Source organism: Morus notabilis, unplaced genomic scaffold, assembly GCF_000414095.1.
Source record: "Morus notabilis unplaced genomic scaffold, ASM41409v2 Scaffold342, whole genome shotgun sequence".
Lineage (NCBI taxonomy): Eukaryota > Viridiplantae > Streptophyta > Magnoliopsida > Rosales > Moraceae > Morus > Morus notabilis.
In genome coordinates this window covers 54,522-77,095 of record NW_010366042.1, presented here as the reverse complement: position 1 = coordinate 77,095, position 22,574 = coordinate 54,522, and the positions used below count along the sequence as shown (strand labels likewise).

Sequence of the window (22,574 nt, the reverse complement as noted above, 5' to 3'; positions counted from 1 at the left end):
CTCATCCCCCCCCCCCCCCCCCCCCCCCCCCCCCCCCTTTTTTTTTTTTTTTTTTTTAGTTTCTTATTTTGAAGTGGATGTTGTTTATCGAGGTTTATTCGGGTTTTCTTTTCCTAGTGCGGTTTGTTGTTTTAATGATTGATATTGTTTTATAGATACCTCTATGTTACTTTTCTTGTTTCGTTATTCTGTTTGTTGTCGTTTTCAGATTATTATCGTTATTTTATCATATCCTTTTAGATTAATTTTAAAAATTTCCTCCAAACTATGACCATTTTAATACTTTACCCTCTGAATTTTAAAAAATAACATATGTTTCTCCCTAAACTTTATTTCATTAACAAGTTTTATTCTTCTATTATAATAAATGACAGAAATCGCCACATGTCACTTATTTAGTGAGAATTAAAAGATTAAATAATTTTCTAATTAAACCTCTTAGGGGACGTTTAGTTCATGAATTTAGAATTATGATTCAGAATCATTCTCGTTTTACGTGTGTTTTTTGTGAGAAAATACTGTACCAAACCACAAATCATAATTCGAATCATGACACGAATCCTCCTTCTAAACGTCCCCTTAGTTTTCCCGGAACAGACGATTTTCTCCTCAAGATCCCTCCCCAAAGACAACTGAAGATGTGGGTATTCAAGCTTCAAGCATTCGTTTGCGAGTTGAATTTGAGAAGCAAACATTATATCCTTTCTATGCTGCTCTGAGATCCTTTGCTCCTCAAACTGGGTTGTTAGAGTCTTCCACACAAAGGAAAAGAAACTCCGGTCCAATTCTCTGAAAACAACATAAGACCAAGCAATCCTATTTGTCCATGTTTTTAGCAATCCAATGAAGGGCAGTGGCAATGTTCAAGGGAGTAAGCGGTGGAGGGGCTCAAGCCTTTCCCAACGGCCATCATAGTGTGGGAAACGAGCTCCAACACTTGTTCAGGAGTCTATGCTTCTATGATTATTTTGTTGAGGTTGATCTCTTCTCTGCGATTTGTGGGTCCCATAGCACCGGAGAGTTGGAATTGCAAAAGCTTGTGAACCAGCTCCTCCATGGTCTTCTCTTTCTTTTGTTCGAACATTTTGGAGAGCAATTTTTTTTTTTTTTTTTGAGAGAGTGAGAAGAAGAAGAAGAAAGAGAGAGAAAACGTTAAATAAGTGACACGTGTCAATTTTTGTCACTCATTATAATAGAAAGATCTTGTTAATATAACAAAATTTGAGGAAAATATATGTTACTTTTTAAAATTCGAAGGATAAAATATTAAAAGGGTCATAATTCGGGGAGAATGTTTAAAATTAATCCTATTCTTTTCTTGAGCAATTGTCATTTTAGAAGATGATACGGTTTTCCACACCTTGTCGCTTTTAGGATTTCACTTCACCCATCAAGTGCGGCACATAGATTGCCGTTGTCTTCTATATTCTGTCGTTCGTATTTCTTTTGTCACTTTCTATGTTTTGTCATTTGAATTTGTACTTTGTTGTTTTCAATCTTCTTTATGCCATTTTTTCGCTTGTTTTGTGCTGTCAATTGTTCTTTTGGTATCATTTGAAGGAATGTTGTTTTTCTGTCGTTCAATTATTTTATGTAGTCGTTTCTCACATTCTTGTCTTCTTTGAATGTTCACGCCGTTTGTTTTATCTGTCCGTTTATCAGTTAAGGTCGTTTATAAGCTTCTCATCGTCATCTATGTTTTGTCGTTCGTTTTATTTATTTCTTTTCTTTATGTCGTTATCGCATTCATGTCATTTTCAATTTTATGGCTTTCATTTTGTTGCGTCGTTTCCAAGATTTTGTTGTCTTTTCTAACATTGTTGCAGTTTGTTGAACTTTTGCGGTTCTAAATGCTCATTATGTATCTTATGTTTTTGTCGTACTTTGGATTTCGTTTAGATAAATTGTGATTTCCTTCTATAAAAGATATCGTGCAACATATTTGTTTTGTTTATTTTTCATTCAAGAGCGGAGGGATTGTGGCGCCTCTACTCATCAAAAGTTTGTCGTTTTGTTCAAATAATGTCGTTTATAAATAAAAAAATACGTCGTTTCTAATACAGAATAAATATCCTGTCGTTCTCAAATAAAATATTGTTGTTTCTTGGATATAGAATAAATGAAATAAGGATACTATAGTAACTTTTAAAAGGACATAGCAGAAATAAAAATTTAACTGAAGAAATAAGTAAGGATAAAACGGAAAAGACACTGTTCATAACACTGTAATATGAACAGTAAATCCCGTCCTTTCTTTTAGTATATGTATAATATCATACGTCAACATACAGTTGTTTTCCGGATAAAATGTCGTTTCCACGTGTGATGTCGTTTTCCTATCACTCCATATGAGCGCGAATCTATCATTCATTGCATACAATTTTGGGCATAAAACTCAATAGCATCATACTGCTCCCTGCTACGAAGAGTTAAAACGCATTCAAGTCGAAGATTGAAAACCAGCGGGAGTATCAAGTATGAAGGGAAACATAAACATAATTTCATGATCTCAAAGTCTGAAAATGACAAAAACAGAGGATACAAATAAGAGTCTCCTTGGTCCCATAATTCATATTGCATTGACAAAAACTAGAGTAAATGCCCATGTAGACGAAAAGGCTACGGGAAATAAACCGGCCAGTTGTGATAATAAGACTCTCGGAGGTCCTTATCCATGTACTCGTTCCACTGCAAATGGGCAGATCATGAGCAAAACCATTAGACTAAACCAAACAAGATTAGTTGATTGGACAATTTCGTTTAGCAAAGTAAAAAAGAAAAAAAAAAGATTATACGGTCACCAAACTAGCTCGATTTTATGAAACTTCACTTTTTACAATGCCAATTGGCATACCTTAAACTTATATGGCTGCCCTTTTTTCATTGCCTTCTTCCAGTGATACTGTTCAAATAACATGGCTTTGTCATGCCAGCTGCAAGGATTTTAGATTGTGAGACAGATTGCAGATTCAAAAAACTAATCCAAGCTAAGGAGTATGTAAACACACCGAAATTGGAAACTAATCATCAATTCTCCATATGATATGAAGAAATAGAAAATCAAAATCAAAATGCTCACTAAAATAAAGGAAATCTCATCACGCATCATTAATGTGCAAAGGCATAGAATGCGTAGAAATGGTAATACGAAGGGAGAAGGGGCGAGACAGCCACACCACTGTTAACTCTATAAAGTTACTGCCTAAGCACATCACGACTAGTAATTTGTACCGAAACGATTCAGCTATAGCATCTGTTATAACGTAACTAACTAAAGGACTAAATAAAGAACCGATTTTATGCGTCCAGGAAAAAGCACACGACAAACGCATTCAGCAACAAGGAAATTTGCAATGTAATTGTTAGTGAGAAAATGTCACAGCTTAGTGAAGAAACATCCTGAATAAAAACGAGCAGAATAGAAAATAGTTTGTGTGAGGAATAATCCCAGAAGAAATCATTTTATATTCATAAGAAGAAGTAGTAGAAGAAAACGACAACAGAAAGAAGAGGAAGACAAGACGCAGCGTTTGTCTAAACGCCTTTCATCAGAGTGCTCCTCGTGTCCAAGACGATGCAGAGCCAATTTTTTTTTTCTTCTACAACAGATTATATATGTAAAATAAGAATTAGGTTTTAGGGTATTGAGTCGGTGAAGAACAAAGAGACATTTTTGTATCCGAGAGGTTGGAACTGCTTCACGAGTGAGAGAAACCAGTACACAGTGAGTGAAAGAGGATTTGTTCTGTGAGTGATTGGGGTGTGAGAAAATAGAAGAAATTAGGATTTCTTCTGGGTATTTTTCTCGGGAAACACTTTGTTTTCTCTTGGGTTGGTTCTGGGTTTGTGTCTTAGATTTCTCAGTTGAGGGGTTCTTCGGTGTAACCGATTGAGGGTGTAAATCTTCTTCTTTATAGTGGATTGAGTTTCTTGTGCAGGAGCTCAGCAGGATTAGGTCAAATTATTTTTGGCCGAACCTAGGCAATCTTGTCGTGTTCTTATTTTCTGTTTTCTTGATTATTCAGATTCATATTTCCGATTGTGTTGGTCTCGTTCCAATAGTGGTATCAGAGCTAGGTTAACTACCGATCGGTGAAGGCCTAGAGGGTCTATTTTTTGTTTTGAGGGAAATTCGGAAAATTCAAGGAATCTTTAAGAAATCTTGAAGAATGGGAACTGCTAAGTTTGAGCTCGAGAAATTTGATGGATCTGGCGATTTTGGTCTATGGCAAAAGAAGCTTTGGGCGATCTTGGTGCAGCAGAAAGTGGCAAAAGCCCTAGGAGACATGAAAGATTTCAAGGGCACTGAGGAAGAGAAGGAAGAGATGCTAGAAATAGCTCACTCTACCATCATTTTGTACCTTGCAGACAACGTGTTGAGGCAAGTCAACGATGAAGACACTGCAGCAAAGGTTTGGCTTAAACTTGAACAACTTTATATGACAAAGTCTCTGACTAATAAGATTTACCTCAAAGAAAGTTTGTTCAGTTTTAGAATGGACACCTCTAGGAGCCTAGAAAAGAACCTTGATGCGTTTAATAAGATTGTTATTGACTTGCCTAATATTGGTGAAAAATTTGAAGAGGAAAATTAAGCAGACATCCTCTTGATTTCCTTACCTGAGTCCTTTAGGGAGGTTAAAAATGCTATCAAATATGGGCGAGATAGCCTTACTCTTGAAGATGTACTGTATGCCTTAAGGTCTAGAGAACTAGAACTCAAGAATGAAATGACTCAAAGAAAGGACACAAATGGAGATGAAGGGTTGTTCACTAGAGGTAGACCACCTAAGAAAGAATTTGGTGGGAAGAACAAGAATAGGCCACCCCCAAGGTCAAAGTCAAGGAATGGATCAAGAAAGTGTTTCTTCTATAAAAAATCAGGGCACATAAAAAGATTCTGCAAGGAATGGAAGAGGCATTTGGCTGAACAGAAGCCTACGGAAGGGGATGCTGCAATCGTCATTCAAGACAATGGCTATGAGAGTCCTGAGATGCTTGTTGTTGGGACCTTTGAAGAAGAGTCAGAATGGATTATGGACTCTGAGTGCACATATCATATGTGCCCAAATAAATCCTGGTTCACAAATTATGAGAGGAGAGATGGAGGTAAAGTCTTGATGGGAAACAATCATGCTTGCACAGTGATTGGATCTGGAAACATCACTATCAAGATGAATGATGGGGCTTATCACACTCTCAAGAATGTTAGGCATGTTCCTGAACTTAGAAAGAACTTGGTCTCCCTGGGAGCTTTAGATGATGCAGGATATGGTTATAAGGCTGAAGGTGGAGCAATGAAGATCTTAAAAGGGTCGTTAGTGGGTAATGAAAGGTGAAAAGAAAGCAAGCCTTTATGTCCTAAAGGGTCAAACAGTCACTGGTACAGCAGTAGCAATAATCAATGAGAAGTCTAGGACTGAAATCTGGCATAAAAGGCTAGGGCATGTGAGTGAGAGAGGTCTCCAGGAACTCAGCAAGCAGGGACTACTTGGAGACGACAAAATCAACCATTTGGACTTCTGTGAGCAGTGCATTTTAGGGAAGCAACACAGGCTGAAATTCACTATATCAACATACAGAGCAAAGGGACCACTGGATTATCTACATGTGGATCTATGGAGGCCAGAAAGAACACCTACTCATGCAGGGTCCAGGTACTTTCTTTCTATAGTTGATGATCACTCTAAAAAAGTTTGGATTTACCTATTAAAAACTAAAGATGAATGTTTTAATAAATTCAAACAATGGAAGAACCTAGTTGAGAATCAGCTAAATAAAAAGGTAAAGGCCCTTAGAACTGATAATGGTCTAGAATTCTGCCATGAGTTGTTCACAGATTATTGCCACAATAATGGCATCCTAAGGCATAGAACTGTGAAGAAAACACCCCAACAAAATGGAATAGCAGAAAAGATGAATAGAACCTTAATGGAAAGAGTTAGGTGTATGCTATTTGGTTTAGGTTTACCTAAATCTTTTTGGGGTGAAGCAGTCAACACTGCTTGTTATCTAATTAATAGATACTCATGTAAGCCTATAGGATTAAAGACTCCACAAGAGCTTTAGACAAAAAAACCACCTCATCTTGGAAATTTGAGTGTCTTTGGATGTGCAGCGTATGCACACCAAAGGGAAGGGAAGTTAGATCATAGATCCCTTAAATGCATATTTCCTAGGATACCATGAGGGAGTCAAAGGATATAGATTATGCCTGAAAAATGGTCCTAAGTTTAAAATCATCATTAGCAGGGATGTAATCTTTAATGAAAATAATATGCCTTATTTTAAAAAGGACAAAGATACTGCTGCTACTTTTAATGATGCAGGAACAGGTGCAAACAACCCACGGCAGCTCCAATTTGAGGTGGAGGCACCAATAGCATCAAACCAAACACCACCAGATCAGGAACCTGATCAAGAACCAGAACAGCAACAGCAAGTGACACAAGAAACGACTGTTGAAGACCCAGGAGAGGAGCAGGAGCTAGAGCCTGCGGCATCAGAGACTCTGTCAGACTATGTTCTCTCAAGAGATAGGTCAAGGAGGCAGATTCGACCCCCCCCCCCCGCTCACGCGCGCCCCCCCCCCCCCCCCCCCCCAAAGATATGGTGAGCTCATAGCCTTTGCTAAGACCTGTCAGAAGCCGAACCAAGTACATATTAAGAAGCAGTTTCATGCCCTCAGTCCAGCAAGTAGATTGCTGCCATGGAGGAAGAGATGAACTCTCTCAGGAAGAATAATACTTGGGTCTTAGTGGACAAGCCTAAGAAGCAGAAACTTGTTTCCTGCAAGTGGATCTTTAAGGTTAAAGAAGGAGCTGCACCAAATAAGCCCAAGAGATACAAGGCAAGATTAGTAGCTAAAGGGTTCACACAAGTTGAGGGCATAGATTACACTGAGGTGTTCTCACCGGTTGTGAAATACAAGACAACAAGAACTATCCTTGCCTTAGTAGCTCAAAAGGACTAGGAATTGGAGCAGATGGATGTTAAGACTACTTTCTTACATGGGGACCTGATTGAAACAATTTATATGCAACAACCACCTGGGTTTGAAGTAAAAGGAAAGGAAGAAAAAGTGTGTTTGCTACGGAAGTCCTTGTACAGATTGAAACAATCCCCAAGGCAATGGTATAGAAGATTTGACAGCTATGTAGTTAAAGCTGGATTTACAGGAATACGGCAGCAAGCAATGTAGTTCTTCTCCTATTGTATGTAGATGACATGCTAATTACAAGCATGGACCCATAAATGATCAGGAAAGTGAAGAAAATGTTAAGCTCAGAGTTTGATATGAAAGACTTGGGTAAGGCAAGAAGAATTATCAGTATTGACATAAAGAGGAACAGAAGAGAAAAGATCTTATGCCTTTCACAAGAAGAGTACTTAAGGAAGGTCGTGAAGAAGTTCTCAATGGAACAGGCAAGAGGAGTAAATGTCCCTCTAGCCGGTCACTTCAAGCTGTCAGCAGAACAATCTCCCACAATAGAGGAAGACAAACTGAAGATGCCTAAAGTTCCTTACTCAAGTGCAGTAGGCTCCTTGATGTATGCTATGATCTGCACTAGGCCTGACCTTGCCTATGCAGTAAGCATACTGAGCAAGTATATGGCAAATCCAGGGTAAGATCATTGGCTTGCCATGAAGTGGGTGTTGAGATATATCAAGAACACTCTCAGTTATGGCTTTATTTACAAGCACAAAGCAGCACAAATGGTATTGGAAGGATTTGTATACTCAGACTATGCAGGTGACAGAGATAAGAGGAGATCTACATCAGCATTTATGATGACTTTGAGTAGTAGTTGTATCAACTAGAAAGCTCAACTACAACCTGTAGTGGCTCTATCAAGCACGGAGGCTGAATATATGGCTCTTATAGAAGGTTTTAAGGAAGCTATATGGATGCAAGGTTTGCTAAACGAGTTAAAGGTGCTGAGAGGAACTCCTACAATTTATTCGAACAGCCAGTTAGCAATACATTTATGCAAAAATCCAGTATATCATGAAAAGTCCAAGCACATAGACGTGAGACATCACTTCATCAGGGAAAAAGTAGAAGATGGAGTGGTCAAGCTGGAAAAGGTTGACACTGAAGAGAATCCTTCAGATATGGCTATAAAGGTAATCACTGCAAGCAAACTCCAGAAATGTCTGGATTTGCTTAATATTGGAAAAACGTAGCTTCAAAGGATAGAGCTATGATTCCACAAGAAGCCATGATTTACTTCTGAGATTAAGGTGGAGTTTGTGAGGAATAATCCTAGAAGAAATTATTTTATATTCATAAGAAGAAGTAGTAGAAGAAAACGACAATAGAAAAAAGAGGAAGACAAAACGCAGCATTTTGTCTAAACGCCTTTCATCAGAGTGCTCCACGTGTCCAAGACGATGCAGAGCCAGTTTTTTCTTCTACAACAGATTATATATGTAAAATTAGAATTAGGTTTTAGGGTATTGAGTTGGTGAAGAACAGAGAGACATTTTTGTATCCGAGAGGTTGGAACTGCTTCACGGGTGAGAGAAACCAATACACAGTGAGTGAAAGAGGATTTGTTCTGTGAGTGATTGGGGTGTGAGAAAATAGAAGAAATTAGGATTTCTTCTGGGTATTTTTCTCGGGAAACACTTTGTTTTCTCTTGGGTTGGTTTCTAGGTTTGTGTCTCAGATTTCTCAGTTGAGGGGTTCTTCGGTGTAACCGATTGAGGGTGTAAATCTTCTTCTTTATAGTGGATTGAGTTTCTTGTGGAGGAGCTCAGCAGGATTAGGTCAAATTATTTTTGGCCGAACCTAGGTAATCTTGTCGTGTTCTTATTTTCTATTTTCTTAATTATTCAGATTCATATTTCCGATTGTGTTGCTCTCGTTCCAACAGTTTGCAATGTAAAGAAAATTGACAGGGAAATATAACCGAGAAGGGTGACTAATGAGTACTTGAATTGGTTGGAGAGCTGCCACAAGTAGGGATTGAACCAGGTGAGAACAGAGAAGGTGGCGGAGCCGATCCATATGTTCCAGAATCGATCTGGATCTGCGTGTGGAACACCGGGGTCGCCCCTATATGCATTGCCAAAATACTTCTCCATTTTGCTCCTTTGAGTATCTCCTAGTCAGCTTCCTTATCCTGAGAGCCAAATAGAAACCCAAATTACCCAATACACAAATTTAATAGCCCATATCCAATGCCAAAACAACTTGGAAATATCTTATTTACTTTCATAAAGTTTAATCATTCTTGGTTGCTCCAACATTTCTCACACTTTGGAAGATCATGAAGGAAAAAAACAATTTGTTTTCTCCAAAGGTAAAGTAACAATGTTTTTTCCTTCTGAGGAAAATGAACAAAATTAAGTTTCATTCCATGGTGATAATGTTTTAAAAACACAGGGAAGAGAAAAGCCTTATCTTTGCAAAGCACATGAATTTGAGCTTCATCTTATTCATCAACTTTGTTAACTAACAAAATTGAAACACATAATGCAACTGAAATACAATAAGTCACAATATTCACAAACTAAACCAAGCACCCACCCACCCCCCTCATCTTTCCAGACGGGTAAATAGATTTCGAGGGGGGAAAAAAAAAAAAAAAAACTAAAACCGGAAAATTTTTACAATTTTTCTTAATTAAAGTTGAAACAAATAATATTGATGGTCAAGGCCATGGGTGAGAATCTAACAAACAGATAGGTAATTCAAAAAATTATAAATACCCAATTGTCCAAACCAATTACTCTACTCACTACCTTAAAATAAAAAATAAAAAAATAAAAAAGAAAGAGAAAAAAAATTTTCAAATATAACAGCTAGAAAATTAAAACAAGGCAATAAAACGAAAGCTAGAGAGAACCAAAAAAAAAAAAAAAAGAGAGAAAAAACGAAAAGTACAGTACCTTGAGCCCGAGCTCGCCTGCTGTTTGGCTGGAAAGAAACTAGGAGAATTCGCAGGAAAGAGAGAAGATAATGAAATATTCTTGAATTGGGCTAGGCTGGGCTTTTCTAAACGAGGCCTATAACAAATAGGCCCAAAACGAAATGTAGCCCAATAGGAAACGAAGATTCCGCGAGTAAGATTCAATATTCGCAATCGAGCGCGTGGAGAAAGTGATTGGGCTCCAATTGGTGGAAGGAATTTAGCGAAGGTCTATAAAATAGATCCGAAGACGAGCCCCAAATCTCTAGAATTTGAAACTCTTCTTCACTCTCTTTCTTCTTCTTCTGCTTCTTCTTCTATTTTGATCCCTTTTTAGGGTCTTACCAGGGTTTAAGATCCAGTTTTTTTTTTTATTATTTTTTTTTTTTGCTTTTTGATTTTGGAATTTTCAAATTCGATTCATTTTCTCTGTTTTTCCCTTTTCAATTTCGTGTTCTGTTTCAGTCACTGATCAAAACCCTAGCACCTGAAACTCCTTCTCTCATCGTTTTCTACGGTTTGACTCCGTTAATTCGATAATCTGTTTGATTCGATTTCGAATTCTGTGAAGTTCGTTGACTCTGGAGATTTTGCGGTTTCGAGTCTTGCCATTTCTGGATCTTCCCGAGTTCTCCGGCGAGCTCCGGTTCTGTGGATACTTCTTGTTTGGCTGCCGAGAAAGGGGAGTGGGAAAATCTTGGAGAAATGCGTGTTTTGAATTAGGGATTTTGTTGGGAGGCTGAATTTCGGGAGTGGAGATTCGGTTCTTGACGATTATGTTCCGTCGTGGAGGATTATTGCAGAAGAGGCGAGGAGGAGTTGATGGGATTCAATTTTCGGGTCCAAGAAAAGGATAAGAGTGATATGAGGGTTTGAATATGGGCCATGGAGAAGCGAATGGTACGAGAGTGAATGAGCACGGCGGAGGCGGAGCAGACGATTTCGGAAGGGCGGTGTCGAAGATCGTGGTGGCGCAGATATGCGAGAGCGTCGGGTTTCAGAGCTCGAAGGAGTCAGCTTTGGATGCGCTCGCGAATATCGCCATCAGGTACCTTTGTGATTTGGGAAAGATTGCGAATTCTTACGCCAATTTGACTGGAAGAACGGAATGCAATGTGTTTGATATTATTAGGGCTTTGGAAGTTTTGGAGGCGTCGCAGGGATTTCCCGGAGCCGGGGACGTTGGGCATTGTCTTGTGAGATCGGGCGCGATGAAGGAGATTGCCACGTACGTGGATTCGGCCGAGGAGATTCCGTTTGCACAGCCGGTGCCAAGGTTTCCGGTGTTGAAGAACCGGAGATTGATTCTGAGTTTTGAACAGATGGGGGAGAACCCACTCGGTCAACACATACCCACTTGGTTGCCGGCTCTACCTGATCCTCACACTTACATCCATTCCCCAATGTGGAATGAGCGGAACACAGAACCTCGCTTGCATAAGCTCGAGCACGCGAGGCAGCGGAGGAAGGCTGAGAGGTCTTTGTTGAGTTTGCAGCAGCGTTTGGCCCGCAACGTTGGCTATGCGGGTGCGTCAACATCGGCTGCAGTTCCCCCCTTGGTGGGTGGTGATGGGAATGAGTCGAAGCAGGTCGAAAGGAATCTGTTCCTCGAACCACCTTTGCATCCGGGGGAGAAGGATGTTTCTCCGATTGTGTTCCCGGGGAAGATCCTCGACGAAAGGGGGAAGGGAGACCATGCTTCGGTGCTAGAGGCGTTTGCGCCCGCTATTGAAGCCGTGAAGAAAAGTGGTTTTTCGGAGTATGGAGAGGACGAGAGAAGAGTTCTTCCCGGAATCGAAGCAAGGCCTGCTATTCAGTTCAAGTTCAGAACGGCCAAGAAGTATTTTGGCGAGTCACTGGATTTGAGCCTTAAGAAGGCTGTTGGGAGGCCTGCATTTTGGTTTGGGAGGGATGAAGAGAGAGATGATAAGAAGAGAAGGGCTGAGTTTATTCTTAGGCAATCAATGGAAAATCCGCAGGAACTCAACCAATTGTAGATTAATTCTTGGCTTTCACTTGGGCACTCTGTTTCTTTTAGAAATTGATATTAGAATTGGGATCTGAGTTGTCAAAAGTTGAGGATATACTGTTATGTTAATTCTATAGTTGCTTACTTGTAGTCCCATTCTAACAATTTTTTCTTAGAGGTATGTGAATGTATTTTTCAACTATTGCATCTTTGACCTGCGAACCATTTTTTTTCAATGAAAGTTTTGCTGATAAGGATATGTTCCCTCTTTCAGGTCTTTGCGTGAAACAAGTTGTGTCCCTAATAAAACTATTGCTTTTGCTAGCGTTTGTTCAGTTTTAGTTGCACTGACCATGTTCTCTTGGAGAGGGACATCAAAACCACACAAAGTACAAATATAGAAACCAAATGGCAATCATTAAAACAGGTAGTGAAAGTGATTGCCAACTCAGGTTTTCATTGAATCTTGTATTTTTGCTGTTGGATTTATGAGAAAGAGATGAGATTTTGTAGCACATTCATGTAAGCATGCAAAAGATAATATTGATCCATTCAGAGAATAATCTGTTTCATCATTATTGCGCTTGTTGCAATATCTTTGGAACCTGTTTTTAACTGGTCTTCTTGTAATGTACTGTATAGATTGTTTTCCACCCTGGCAGTGGCAGCATTTTCATTTGGTCAAGTGACAAAATAATATTTCTATTATTTAAAAAAAAAAGTGACAATAACATAATAATGCAGCTAAAATAATAATGTATAATTGTTCTATCATTCTATAAAATTCCAGAAGGCAGCCTCCTCATAGTTTACCAGTTCAGAAACAAAATCCATGGAAGCATAAAGGAAAAACACAGCTTAACCCAAAACATCTTGAAGAAGAGGGTAAGCATCATAACTTGCTGCATGAAATCATTTTTCTTTCAGGCCTAAACCCAAGAAGATTTTCCTTGAATAAAATTCAATGTTTGAGCTTCAAATCCGTTGCCACCGGAAACACTTTGCCACGATGGTTGAAGATCATAAAGTCAAGGTTGGCTGGTAGAGAAACTATCCTGCATTGCAGATCAACATAACCAGACGTAAATAGTTCCATTAAACAGTCTATAAAAAAACTGGAGGAGTTGACATGAGCAATTTTTTCTTGAAATGAACTCAGTACAGAGGGTCAGAAACAAGGCAAAAAGAACAGCAACTAAGAATTTTCACGCATGAGACCCTTATTGAAAGCATATTTTTTAAATATGTAGCACGGAAAGGTATTCTAGTTCAAAAGGTTCCTACAAATCTAAACGCCCAGCGCAGAAAACAAACACGGAAATAGGGCACTCTATATTTTAGAGTAACCTTCTACATAAGTGGTCCTGGGGCGAATGTATGATATGCCGCAAGCATTATCCAGACTATCAGGAAGAAATATATACAGATCCAGTTTGGCTAACTCATTTAAGGTTTAAAATCAAGGGTCATTGACGTGCAACAATAGCAGCATTGGTCTAGTTCGATTCGACAAATAAGAGAAGAATTCAACCACAGGATGCAAATTCAAGACTTTAAGAGAATATCATAATCAAAAAGAAGATTGCAATGAATAAAATTGGTAGGAGGCCAATACTATATAATCGTCTACTTGCTTTGACTTTGACAAACATAAGTGCTTATAATAGCCTATGAGAAACCAATGAACTGAAGTTGGATTGGCTAGAAAGAGTCAAATGGACAACTCAAGTACAGACCGAGACCGAGACCGTACCGTGTCAAATAAGAAACTCTTCCAAGGTCCATGTTTCCTTTTTGCGAAACTTCACTATGTACAAATGCATCTTTTGTTTGAAAAACAAGAAAAGATGATATTTTGACAAACAAGATAAACAACATAAATTCCATTTTATTTCACCCCTAACAAAAGACCAACATTAGATACCCAAAGTTCACTACTTTAAGATGAAAAGTAACCAATCTAGCTTCAATTTAACATAGATTTGCACAAGGCACAAGCTTTGTGACTACCATACAATCTTTGACCTTCACATTAAATTTCATCAAACAAAAAACAAATCAAAAGATTTTAGCTTTAGGGGAAAAAAGTCCATACCTATTTTCTTCAGAATGGGGATGTATTGAGAGGAATTTCCCCGGCACTGTAAGAGCCGCCCACATACAGAGAACTAACCCTAGAAGCAATTCCACCATAACCTGTACTCCCCAAAAAAAAAATAAAAAAATAAAAAAATAAACAAAAACCCCAGAAAAAATTGAATAAAAATAAATCAAACCCATTGAAAAAAAAAAAAGCTCGAAAAATGGATACTCACATTCGCCGGAGGCCCATAAAACTCTTCCTCCATAATCTTCAACAGACCCCGATCTACAAGCAAATTAAGAAACAAATCAACGACTTTGGAACCAACTCAGTTCATAATTCAAGCAAAGGAAGCGTTATAAACAAGAAAAAGATTCCAACTTTTTGCTTGTCGATCGAAAAACGCGAATATTTGCGATTGTGTTTAGTGAATTGAGGGACTCACATCGGATCGTCGAAATAGCGGCGTGGGCGAGGATGACGACTCCGAAGACGCCGACCAAGAAGCCTAACCTCATTGTCGAATCGAATCTGGTAAGAACTTGAATATCTCCGATCGTCGGCCGGCGAGATTGGGAGGTTTGGAATCGTCGGAGGTTGTTCGGCTGACTCTCTAAGAAGGGTGAATTGAATATTTGGTTGATTTGTGTACTAATTCACTCAATTTTACTGATATTTAAGTGTTAAACGTCGTCGTTTTATACAAATATTTTGAATAAAAAAAGGGGAGAGAGCGAGACAGAGATTGAAATTACACTTTTCGCTTGAATTATAGCACCCTCTTCACAGTATTGCCCCCAAATTGTCCTCTTTTTATTTTTTATTTTTTATCAATGTTCAATGTTTTTATATCTAAGTGTGAATTAGCTAAATAGTTGAAAATTAGGTGTTCTTTAAAGTCGAAATTAGGGCTGTATTACTTAGATTAGGATTATTACATTTGAAAAGAAATTTTGTGCGTGTTTGGAACTCATTTTAAAATGATTTTATTTTTTTGTACGAAAATGAAAATGAAAACGTTTTCAATCTCAAACAGAAATCATTTTTGAAAATGCGTTTGGTAGTTTTATCAAGAGATTATTTTCAATAAAAAAAACTCATTAATGTTTCTTTCTCTCTCTCTCTGCTCGAGAGAGGAGAAAACGAAAATAAAAAATGAAAAATGACTAAAAGTTATTTTTTATTTTTTTCTCATTTTACACTAAACTAAAAAATCGTTTTCATTTTCATTTTTTGTCTTTACTGCGCTAAACACTATTTTAAAAATGTTCATTTTTTCTTTCTTAAAAAATGTGAAAAAGAAAAACGGGATCAATTCTAAACACGACTTCTATTTTTACTTCCAACAAAAAAGAAGAGAATAGGAGTAAAGAGAAAAAAAAAAAAAAAAAAAAAAAAAAAAAAAAAAAAAAAAAAAAAACATAATTTTCTAAAATAACTTGGAAATTGTCTCATGCTTGTGTAAAGTAAATATTTTTTTTTTAGGTATTTGGAACTGATTGCTGAGATATACTTTTGACTTTTGCACTAAATTATATATATATAGTATGTTGGAAAAATAATAATAAGTGATTGGCGCTAAAGCCAATATATAGCTCGAAAAATTTTATGACTTTTAATTATTTTTTTGTAAGTTATCGATAACAAACTTTTGTATTAATTCACAAGATAATAAAGAAAGGTAAATTTTAAAAGTAACGTTCTTTTAAGGAATTTTAAAATAATACTAAATCTCCCATTAAATAACTAACTTCCGCATTAAAAGCGTAGCCGATATAAAAGAAATGTCACCAACGTGACACAAGGTCTATCAATATGTAACTACACAAATGCAACGTTATAATTAATGTCAAACAACACCAAGTATAATATTTTAAATTTTAACACTTAATTGATTGTTGGTTTATGTTATATGATTTTTTTTTTACTTAATAATCACAACATTGTTAGGATTTTGTTTCTAAAAATTAAACGTTTGTTATTTTTTTACTATATATGTAAAAATATAATTTCTGAAAGTACTATTTAAAACAAAATAGACCATATTATATATAATACACTATATTATATGTTATGTTTAGTATACTATATTTATAATTTTTATGTTACATTTACATAGAAAATAATTCATCAATTTTCAAATTTAACAGGCAAAAAAATTTAAATGAGACTATGTAATAACGTGCCTAAATTCTTCCACGGAAAATAAAATGCCTAAATTTTCTCTACTCTCTAAAAAGATAATTTGGACCAAGGTGAGATTCATACTATGATTTGAATCATGGTTCATGGTTCACCACAATGTTTTCTCTCACAAAAAATACACGTAAATTGATAATGATTCTAATCTCATGATTTTAATTCACGAACCAAACGTCTTCAAAACTCATGAGTTGCAAATTGAAATTTAGATCTAAATTTCGGTATTATGGACCAAGGTGAAGAAAATAAAACTCAAGGGGTGTAAATTGCAATCTAGACTTTTCTTTGGTCATGTTGGTTTCACTGGTTTGAATCTCAGTTTTGAGTCAAGTTTTTACTGTAATATTTTTTGTAAAAAAAAATTTAAATTTAATTTTTTTTATTGTATTATTTCTTTTTATATAAATTTATTTTTTAATTTAAATTCTCAACTCTAAGCAAAACGAAAAAAGCCTTTTTATCTTTTGGCAATGTTATTAATCTATATATTCAACACGGGGTAGTCAGAAAAAGAGAGAATTAGCGAGAGAAATGGGTCGGATTTTTCTCCTGAGTTTACCCCAAGAACCACTGTTTTTATCCAAATTGAAAACCCACCACTGGCCAAGGCTGCAGAAACAACCACCACTTTGGTTTACCGGAGAGTCTGCCCAATCTCTCAAATGCCACAGTGTTCAATCTTCCTCTCAAGGTCTTTTCTTTCTCAAACCAAAAACTTTTCAAGAAGAAGAAAAATTATGGGAAATGAAGATATTTTGAGTAAATTTGAAAGTTAGTTTTCTCTTTGGCAGGAACTTTGAAGGTGGTTAATCACGTTGAGAGCTTACTTGATAATAAGGTACACTAATTTCTATAGACATGTGAAATGCAATTCTTGTTAATGGATTGAGTTTAGAATCTCATTTCATATCTGGGAATTTTTTATTTTATTTTATTTTATTTTTTTTGTCGTAGGCCTTTGCTTGTAATGAAGAAGAATCAGAATCAAACGCTTTACCTTATGTACAAACTCTTGGGAAATTTCCAAAGGGAGAGCTCTTTGAAAAAGTTGTCTTGGTCAGGTTTGATTCCACCATTTTGTTTGGGAAAGAGGCTGAGAAAATTTCTCAATCAGCTTCAAATGCCCTCTTGACAATTAAGTATTTACATGAAGCCGGAGCTAAAATTATTCTAGTCAGTGACTGGAGTGTGAAAAATAAGTCAAAACCCTTTGCTTCAGAGTCTGTTGCAGGTATACAGTTTTAAAAAGCAAGTCCTGATTTTGATCTTGTATTTGAAAATTAGCAAACATGTTTAGTTGATACTTATTAAAGGTGTTTGGATAGAATTCTTTTGATGATCTCCCAATGTTTAACTGAACGAGAGAAATTGTGAAATTTTCCCTAATCTAACCAACTAAGGAGAGGGATTTGAAGTAAATTTCAAGTTTGAAGGGATTTTTGTGTTTTGTATAGGAAGGTATCTGTATGATAAGACCACAACACACGTGAGTTTTTTCGATAATATGGCTACGAGGATTCTTGAATGGAAGTTCTTACATGTTTCACTTGTATAGGAGGTAGCATTTGGTTAATGCTTTCATATTTTCAGATTTCCTGTCATCTGTGTTGAAGTACAAGGTTGTTCCAGTAGGATGCATTTCTCCTGAGAAATCATTAAGGACGGAAAGCTTTGAGAAAGCAGATATTCTTCTTCTTGATAGTCTTTCAGAGTTCAAAGAGGAAGTTGCTAATTGCCCAGAATTTTCTGAAGCATTGTCGTACAGAGTTGATATTTTTGTCAATGACTCCTTTTCCCAGTCTCATAGGATTCTTGCATCCACTGTCGGTGTTACTCGGTTCTGCTATGCCTGTCTAGCTGGTTTTCACTTTGAGGAAAGCCTAAATCAACTTAGGAACATTAAGGAATCTGAAAGAGAACATTATGTGGCAATTGTGTGTACCTTTTTGTTGCTATTTTTCTATGCATTTCGTTCCAAATTCTTGTCTTAGTCAACTCTTTAAATAGGAAAAGGGAAGTTTGGAATTACAAGTTTTCATTTTTCTTTTCACTTGCAGATTGGAGGGGGTAATCTACTTGATAAAGCGGCCGCCTTGCGGTTTTTAGCTTGTAGATGTGAGAGACTAGTCTTTGTTGGAATGATGGCTTTTCAAATAATGCATGCCTTAGGGCTATCTGTGCCTTTGAATCTGGTGGAACGTGGTTCACTTAAACAAGCTTTAGATATAGTCCAGTTTGCACAAAGTAGAAATGTAGAACTCCTATATCCCAAAGATTTTTGGTGCAAGAATGATCGTCTTCCAACGCAATTGAAGATATTTCCTTCTCATGGTATTATGGATGGTGAGATTCCAGTTCATAGACATTGTATATCATGCCGTTTTGCTTCCAAATGACTAGTCCTCTTATAAATGTTTTCTAATTTTATCCCTTTTCCCTATAAAATTGGTGGTATTTTCTAAATCTGATAATTTGACCTTTTGGGATTGTTACATGGCTTGAAATTGCAAAACGACAGCAATTCTGATATTTGGATGCTTCATATTTACTTTTCCTATTTTAGGGTGGTTACCTGTTGATATTGGGCCTGTGTCATTGGATGAAATAAAGTCCTTGCTTACAAAATGCAAGGTAAATTTGAAACTATTTTCAAATGACATTATGAGGTAGAATATTATTGGTTTTGGTTTCCAAATAATGTTCTTCACTCAATTGGATTTGCATGATAATCACCTTTAGCACATGAGAGTTTATAGCTCAAAAAGGGATAGCGTAACAATTAGTGGCTTCACTTTAGCTTGAACTTGATCTGAAGTCTTATTTTTTTATGAGTATAATGTTTTGCGTGCACTCTAATCAAGAAATCATACATATAACATATCCAAATTCACCACAAAGTTGTTTATTACTGCAAAAATGTTAAGCACTCACTTAACTCATGGTTATTACTGCTTTTTCCATCGTCATACTTACCTTATTTTGGTTCCCACGATGTATTTCAGAAAATTATATGGATTGGTCCAGTGAAATTCCACAAGAGCAGTTGTATAAGTGGAGCTTCTAAACTGGCTCAAATTCTTAATCAACTTTCTCAAAGAGATTGTGATGTGATTGTTGTTGGGAATATGGCATGTGAAGCACTAATCAAGGAATCAAGTTGTTTCTCTGTTTCTAATATGGTTTACAATGCTTCTGTTGTATGGGAGTTTCTAAAAGGAAGAAAGCTTCCAGGGGTCATGGCCTTAGATAGAGTATGTATTATCCTTATGTATGTAAGTTAATATTTGATTTCAATTTTAGTAAATCTCGCCTCAGATTGAGCTTTATGGTCGGCAATGACAAGGACCATATGTCAATAAACTTTCTCTAAAAGACCTAAATATATGTTATATTTTGAACTAAAAGGTCCAGTATCACATTAAGCTCATCTTTATGATATTACTCAGGTCACTTAATGTTTGTCTTACAGGCGTACCCATTTGATATCGACTGGAACACAGTCTATGTTGATCCATCCAAGCCTTTGGTAGTTGACATTGGAAGTGGTATGGTGGTCCCTTTTTATTTATTGGCTTCCCATTGTTTAATTTCCTCATTTAATATTGGTACTTGGTACATAAAGGGGGGAAAAAAGAAGAAGAAGAAAAGGAATTGACATTCTTCTCACAGTTAGCTAGTACAGAATAAATTACATAAGCTCCTCTTAGAACTATGAATCAATGCATGGAAGTTTTAATAGAAGCAAACCAAAATGTCAAATAATTCTTTATATTGCCCCTTCTTACATTTTTTTTGTCCTTTAGATTCTTAGTTGCAATTGTTAGTTCTTAACTGACCAACTGACAATTAATTACAGGCAATGGCTTGTTTCTTCAAGGAATGTCTAAAAGAAGGAAGGATTTAAACTATCTCGGTTTAGAGATTAACAAAACGGTAAATGTTTTTCTCTCCTGCTTTTTTCTTCCTCCTCGGAGTCTTCACCCTTGGTGCAATGTTCTCTACCTTCAGTCTTTAATCAATGCTTTTTTATCTTCTTTCAGCTTGTAACACGTTGTCTAGATTCCATCCATAGACTTGGCATAAGAAATCTGTAAGCACCCGTAACCTTTATTTCTTTGTTTTATTTCTTTCAGAGTTTTGGCACAAGTTCAATCATTAAGCTTCTTTAGGGAAAGGGAACAAAAGCATTCAACGATTAAGATTTGATACTTGTTTGTTTTGGAAGATCAAGACTATTAAAAAATATATATATATCTAACTTCTCATTGAGTGTCTGGTCACCAAAATTGCTTCTTCTTAATATTTTCGTTCAGAATCTAAGTGTTTTCTTAATCACATTGGTGAAAGTTGAAGTATCCAAGTTATTAAGATATTTTGTCTTTAACATCATTGTCCACATCAGGTACTTCATCATGACAAATGCAACGTCCGCGTTCCATTCTCTAGTTTCTAGCTACCCTGGAAAGTTAACTCTCGTGTCAATACAGGTTGAGTGTAAGATCCAGCGGTTGTCATCTTTTATTTCACTCTTCAGAATCAGTTCAAGGAGTTCCAAGTAATTTCCTTTTAAAAAATCAACTTGTCACCTCCTCTCGTCACGAGTCATGATAAGGCGAGATGACACATTGTGTTTAAGCAAAATGTGCTAATTTAAGTTATCAGTAGTTCCTCTTTTGTTGAACAATCAATGGATACTTAACAACTACTTAACAAGCTAACATGGGATACACTTCAACTATACTGCTATTTACAATAATGAAGTTGGGATTAGGGTAAAGAGTAGATTCTTCCAACAGTCTTAAATTTATATCAGTGAAAATTTATCTTGTACTACTTTTTAAGTGGGATCTCATTTTTTTCACAATTCAGTGTCCGAATCCCGATTTCAACAATCCAGAACATAGATGGAGAATGCTGCAGAGATCATTAGTTGAAGCAGTAGTGGAACTTCTTGCGCCTAATGGAAAGGTGAAAACATTGTTTTGGAATTCACCTTGGTAAACTGGTTTCAATTGATAGGAAATGTTTAGCTTGATTTCTCTCCTTTTTTTGGCTCTCTTTACCAATCACTTCAAGTAACAATATTCTTCACAATGTATAGTGTTGATATTGCGGAAATCGGGAAATGTATGCTGGCGATTTTCATATTGAAAACCAGGGAGTTCTTTTTCAAGCATAGTCAAACTATTTACAAACTTTTTTCTTGTAATTTTTAGGTCTTTCTGCAATCTGACATAGAGGCTGTCTCAATGAGAATGAAAGAAGAGTTCTTGAAGTATGGCAAGGGCAAACTCATTGTGCATGAAGAGAGCAATGCCATGACCAGTCGAGGGTGGCTGAAGGAGAACCCATTTGGGGTTCGGTCGGATTGGGAACAACACGTGTTGGACCGTGGCGCCCCAATGTACAGACTAATTCTTTCTAAATTTATTGGAAGAGCTGACATATGAAGCTGGTTCTTCAAATGGAACAAACTAGATATCTTTGTACTTCTCAGAGGTCATTTATATGAGGTTCATTTCTATAGCCTTTTAGGGACCACATTTGATATTTCTAAGCCATATAATCTAGGCATTCATAACATACAAGTGAGTTGTTGCATACAGGTACAGGAGATGTACCCTTAGAAAAATGCTAGTTACCTCCATTAACCAACTTAGAGAGTGACCTGTAAGAGTAAGATTTTTGGAGACCATATGTCGTAATTAGTGAGTCTCAGAGTTGACATGTGAATTTGTGATTCGTCAAAAATGCGTGGTAATGATCAATCGGTGGGTCTCAGAGTTGACATGTGAATTTATAATTGGTTGAAATTGCATGATAATAATCAATCAGTGAGTCTCAGAGTTAATACATGAATCTATTAATTTATTGAAAACATGTGATAACAATCAATAGGGGCAATATATAGCCTTTTGAGGATAATAACAAGTAGAGTTATTAGAGAACAAGTCAAGAATAGTCTTGGTGCTTGTTTGGTTTGAGGGTTTAAACCAGGTGATTTGAATTATAATTTAAATTTTGTTTAGAAAAAAACACTGTAATAGAATTTTTTAAATTTAATTTTTTGTGAGAGTTCACAGTTTGAACTAAAATTATGGTGGTTTGAACCCTCAAACTAAATATGCTAGATTGTTTTGTCTAAGCATGAACGGGAGTGGATTTTCCTCTCCTCTTTTTTTTTTTCCTTTTTTTTTAAAGTAAATATTTTCTTTTTTTTTTTCTTGTTTTTTTTAAGTGAGATGATCAAGTTAAGATATATAAAAAGGTTTTTTTTTTTTTTTTTTTTTTTTCTTTTTTTTTTGGGTGCTGGTAACTTGGACAAACTTTGGACAAATTATCTGATTGAGAAAGCTGACAAGGGCAATCCTAAAATATCGTGGGCTTTTAATGTGTTTTTATT

The 22,574-nt window shown here is 36.4% G+C and overlaps 4 protein-coding genes across 4 annotated transcripts; 2 read left to right on the top strand and 2 right to left on the bottom strand.

Annotated features, from left to right (window-relative positions):
• Nucleotides 1-2,424: 2,424 nt before the first annotated feature.
• On the bottom strand, nucleotides 2,425-9,973 carry LOC112093786. Its single transcript, XM_024172950.1, has 4 exons — nucleotides 9,898-9,973; nucleotides 8,939-9,128; nucleotides 2,855-2,933; nucleotides 2,425-2,688 (listed from the first exon to the last, which is right to left on the bottom strand). Exons 2-4 carry the CDS (start codon nucleotides 9,088-9,090, stop codon nucleotides 2,620-2,622), a joined length of 300 nt encoding a protein of 99 aa, XP_024028718.1. The 5' UTR covers nucleotides 9,091-9,128; nucleotides 9,898-9,973; the 3' UTR covers nucleotides 2,425-2,619.
• Nucleotides 9,974-10,313: 340 nt separating this feature from the next.
• LOC21407081 (transcription initiation factor TFIID subunit 8) lies at nucleotides 10,314-12,510 on the top strand. The gene is made up of 2 exons (XM_010109184.2): nucleotides 10,314-12,064; nucleotides 12,161-12,510. The coding sequence occupies exon 1, from the start codon at nucleotides 10,796-10,798 to the stop codon at nucleotides 11,912-11,914; it is 1,119 nt and encodes a 372-aa protein (XP_010107486.1). The 5' UTR covers nucleotides 10,314-10,795; the 3' UTR covers nucleotides 11,915-12,064; nucleotides 12,161-12,510.
• Nucleotides 12,511-12,613: 103 nt separating this feature from the next.
• Nucleotides 12,614-14,621, bottom strand: LOC21407080 (membrane magnesium transporter). The gene is made up of 4 exons (XM_010109183.2): nucleotides 14,415-14,621; nucleotides 14,202-14,254; nucleotides 13,982-14,082; nucleotides 12,614-12,941 (listed from the first exon to the last, which is right to left on the bottom strand). Exons 1-4 carry the CDS (start codon nucleotides 14,485-14,487, stop codon nucleotides 12,848-12,850), a joined length of 321 nt encoding a protein of 106 aa, XP_010107485.1. The 5' UTR covers nucleotides 14,488-14,621; the 3' UTR covers nucleotides 12,614-12,847.
• A 2,081-nt stretch (nucleotides 14,622-16,702) lies between these two features.
• LOC21407079 (phosphoglycerate kinase) lies at nucleotides 16,703-21,900 on the top strand. Its single transcript, XM_010109182.2, has 13 exons — nucleotides 16,703-16,862; nucleotides 16,963-17,009; nucleotides 17,126-17,402; nucleotides 17,762-18,105; nucleotides 18,229-18,514; nucleotides 18,735-18,802; nucleotides 19,174-19,422; nucleotides 19,641-19,716; nucleotides 20,028-20,104; nucleotides 20,212-20,261; nucleotides 20,574-20,658; nucleotides 21,041-21,139; nucleotides 21,388-21,900. The coding sequence occupies exons 1-13, from the start codon at nucleotides 16,703-16,705 to the stop codon at nucleotides 21,619-21,621; spliced, it is 2,052 nt and encodes a 683-aa protein (XP_010107484.1). The 3' UTR covers nucleotides 21,622-21,900.
• The last annotated feature ends 674 nt before the right edge of the window (nucleotides 21,901-22,574 follow it).

Coding starts and splice junctions, on each gene's coding strand:
- LOC112093786 (XM_024172950.1), bottom strand. CDS start 9,090: ATGGAGAAGTATTTTGGCAATGCATATAGGGGCGACCCCGGTGTTCCA. Junction 2,934..8,938: donor CAGCTCTCCAACCAATTCAA/GTACTCATTAGT, acceptor AAATCCTTGCAG/CTGGCATGACAAAGCCATGT. Junction 2,689..2,854: donor GGCAGCCATATAAGTTTAAG/GTATGCCAATTG, acceptor GCCCATTTGCAG/TGGAACGAGTACATGGATAA.
- LOC21407081 (XM_010109184.2), top strand. CDS start 10,796: ATGGGCCATGGAGAAGCGAATGGTACGAGAGTGAATGAGCACGGCGGA.
- LOC21407080 (XM_010109183.2), bottom strand. CDS start 14,487: ATGAGGTTAGGCTTCTTGGTCGGCGTCTTCGGAGTCGTCATCCTCGCC. Junction 14,255..14,414: donor CGCTATTTCGACGATCCGAT/GTGAGTCCCTCA, acceptor ATTTGCTTGTAG/ATCGGGGTCTGTTGAAGATT. Junction 12,942..13,981: donor CCCCATTCTGAAGAAAATAG/GTATGGACTTTT, acceptor TCTGCAATGCAG/GATAGTTTCTCTACCAGCCA.
- LOC21407079 (XM_010109182.2), top strand. CDS start 16,703: ATGGGTCGGATTTTTCTCCTGAGTTTACCCCAAGAACCACTGTTTTTA. Junction 18,803..19,173: donor CCTTGCTTACAAAATGCAAG/GTAAATTTGAAA, acceptor GATGTATTTCAG/AAAATTATATGGATTGGTCC. Junction 19,423..19,640: donor GGGTCATGGCCTTAGATAGA/GTATGTATTATC, acceptor TTTGTCTTACAG/GCGTACCCATTTGATATCGA.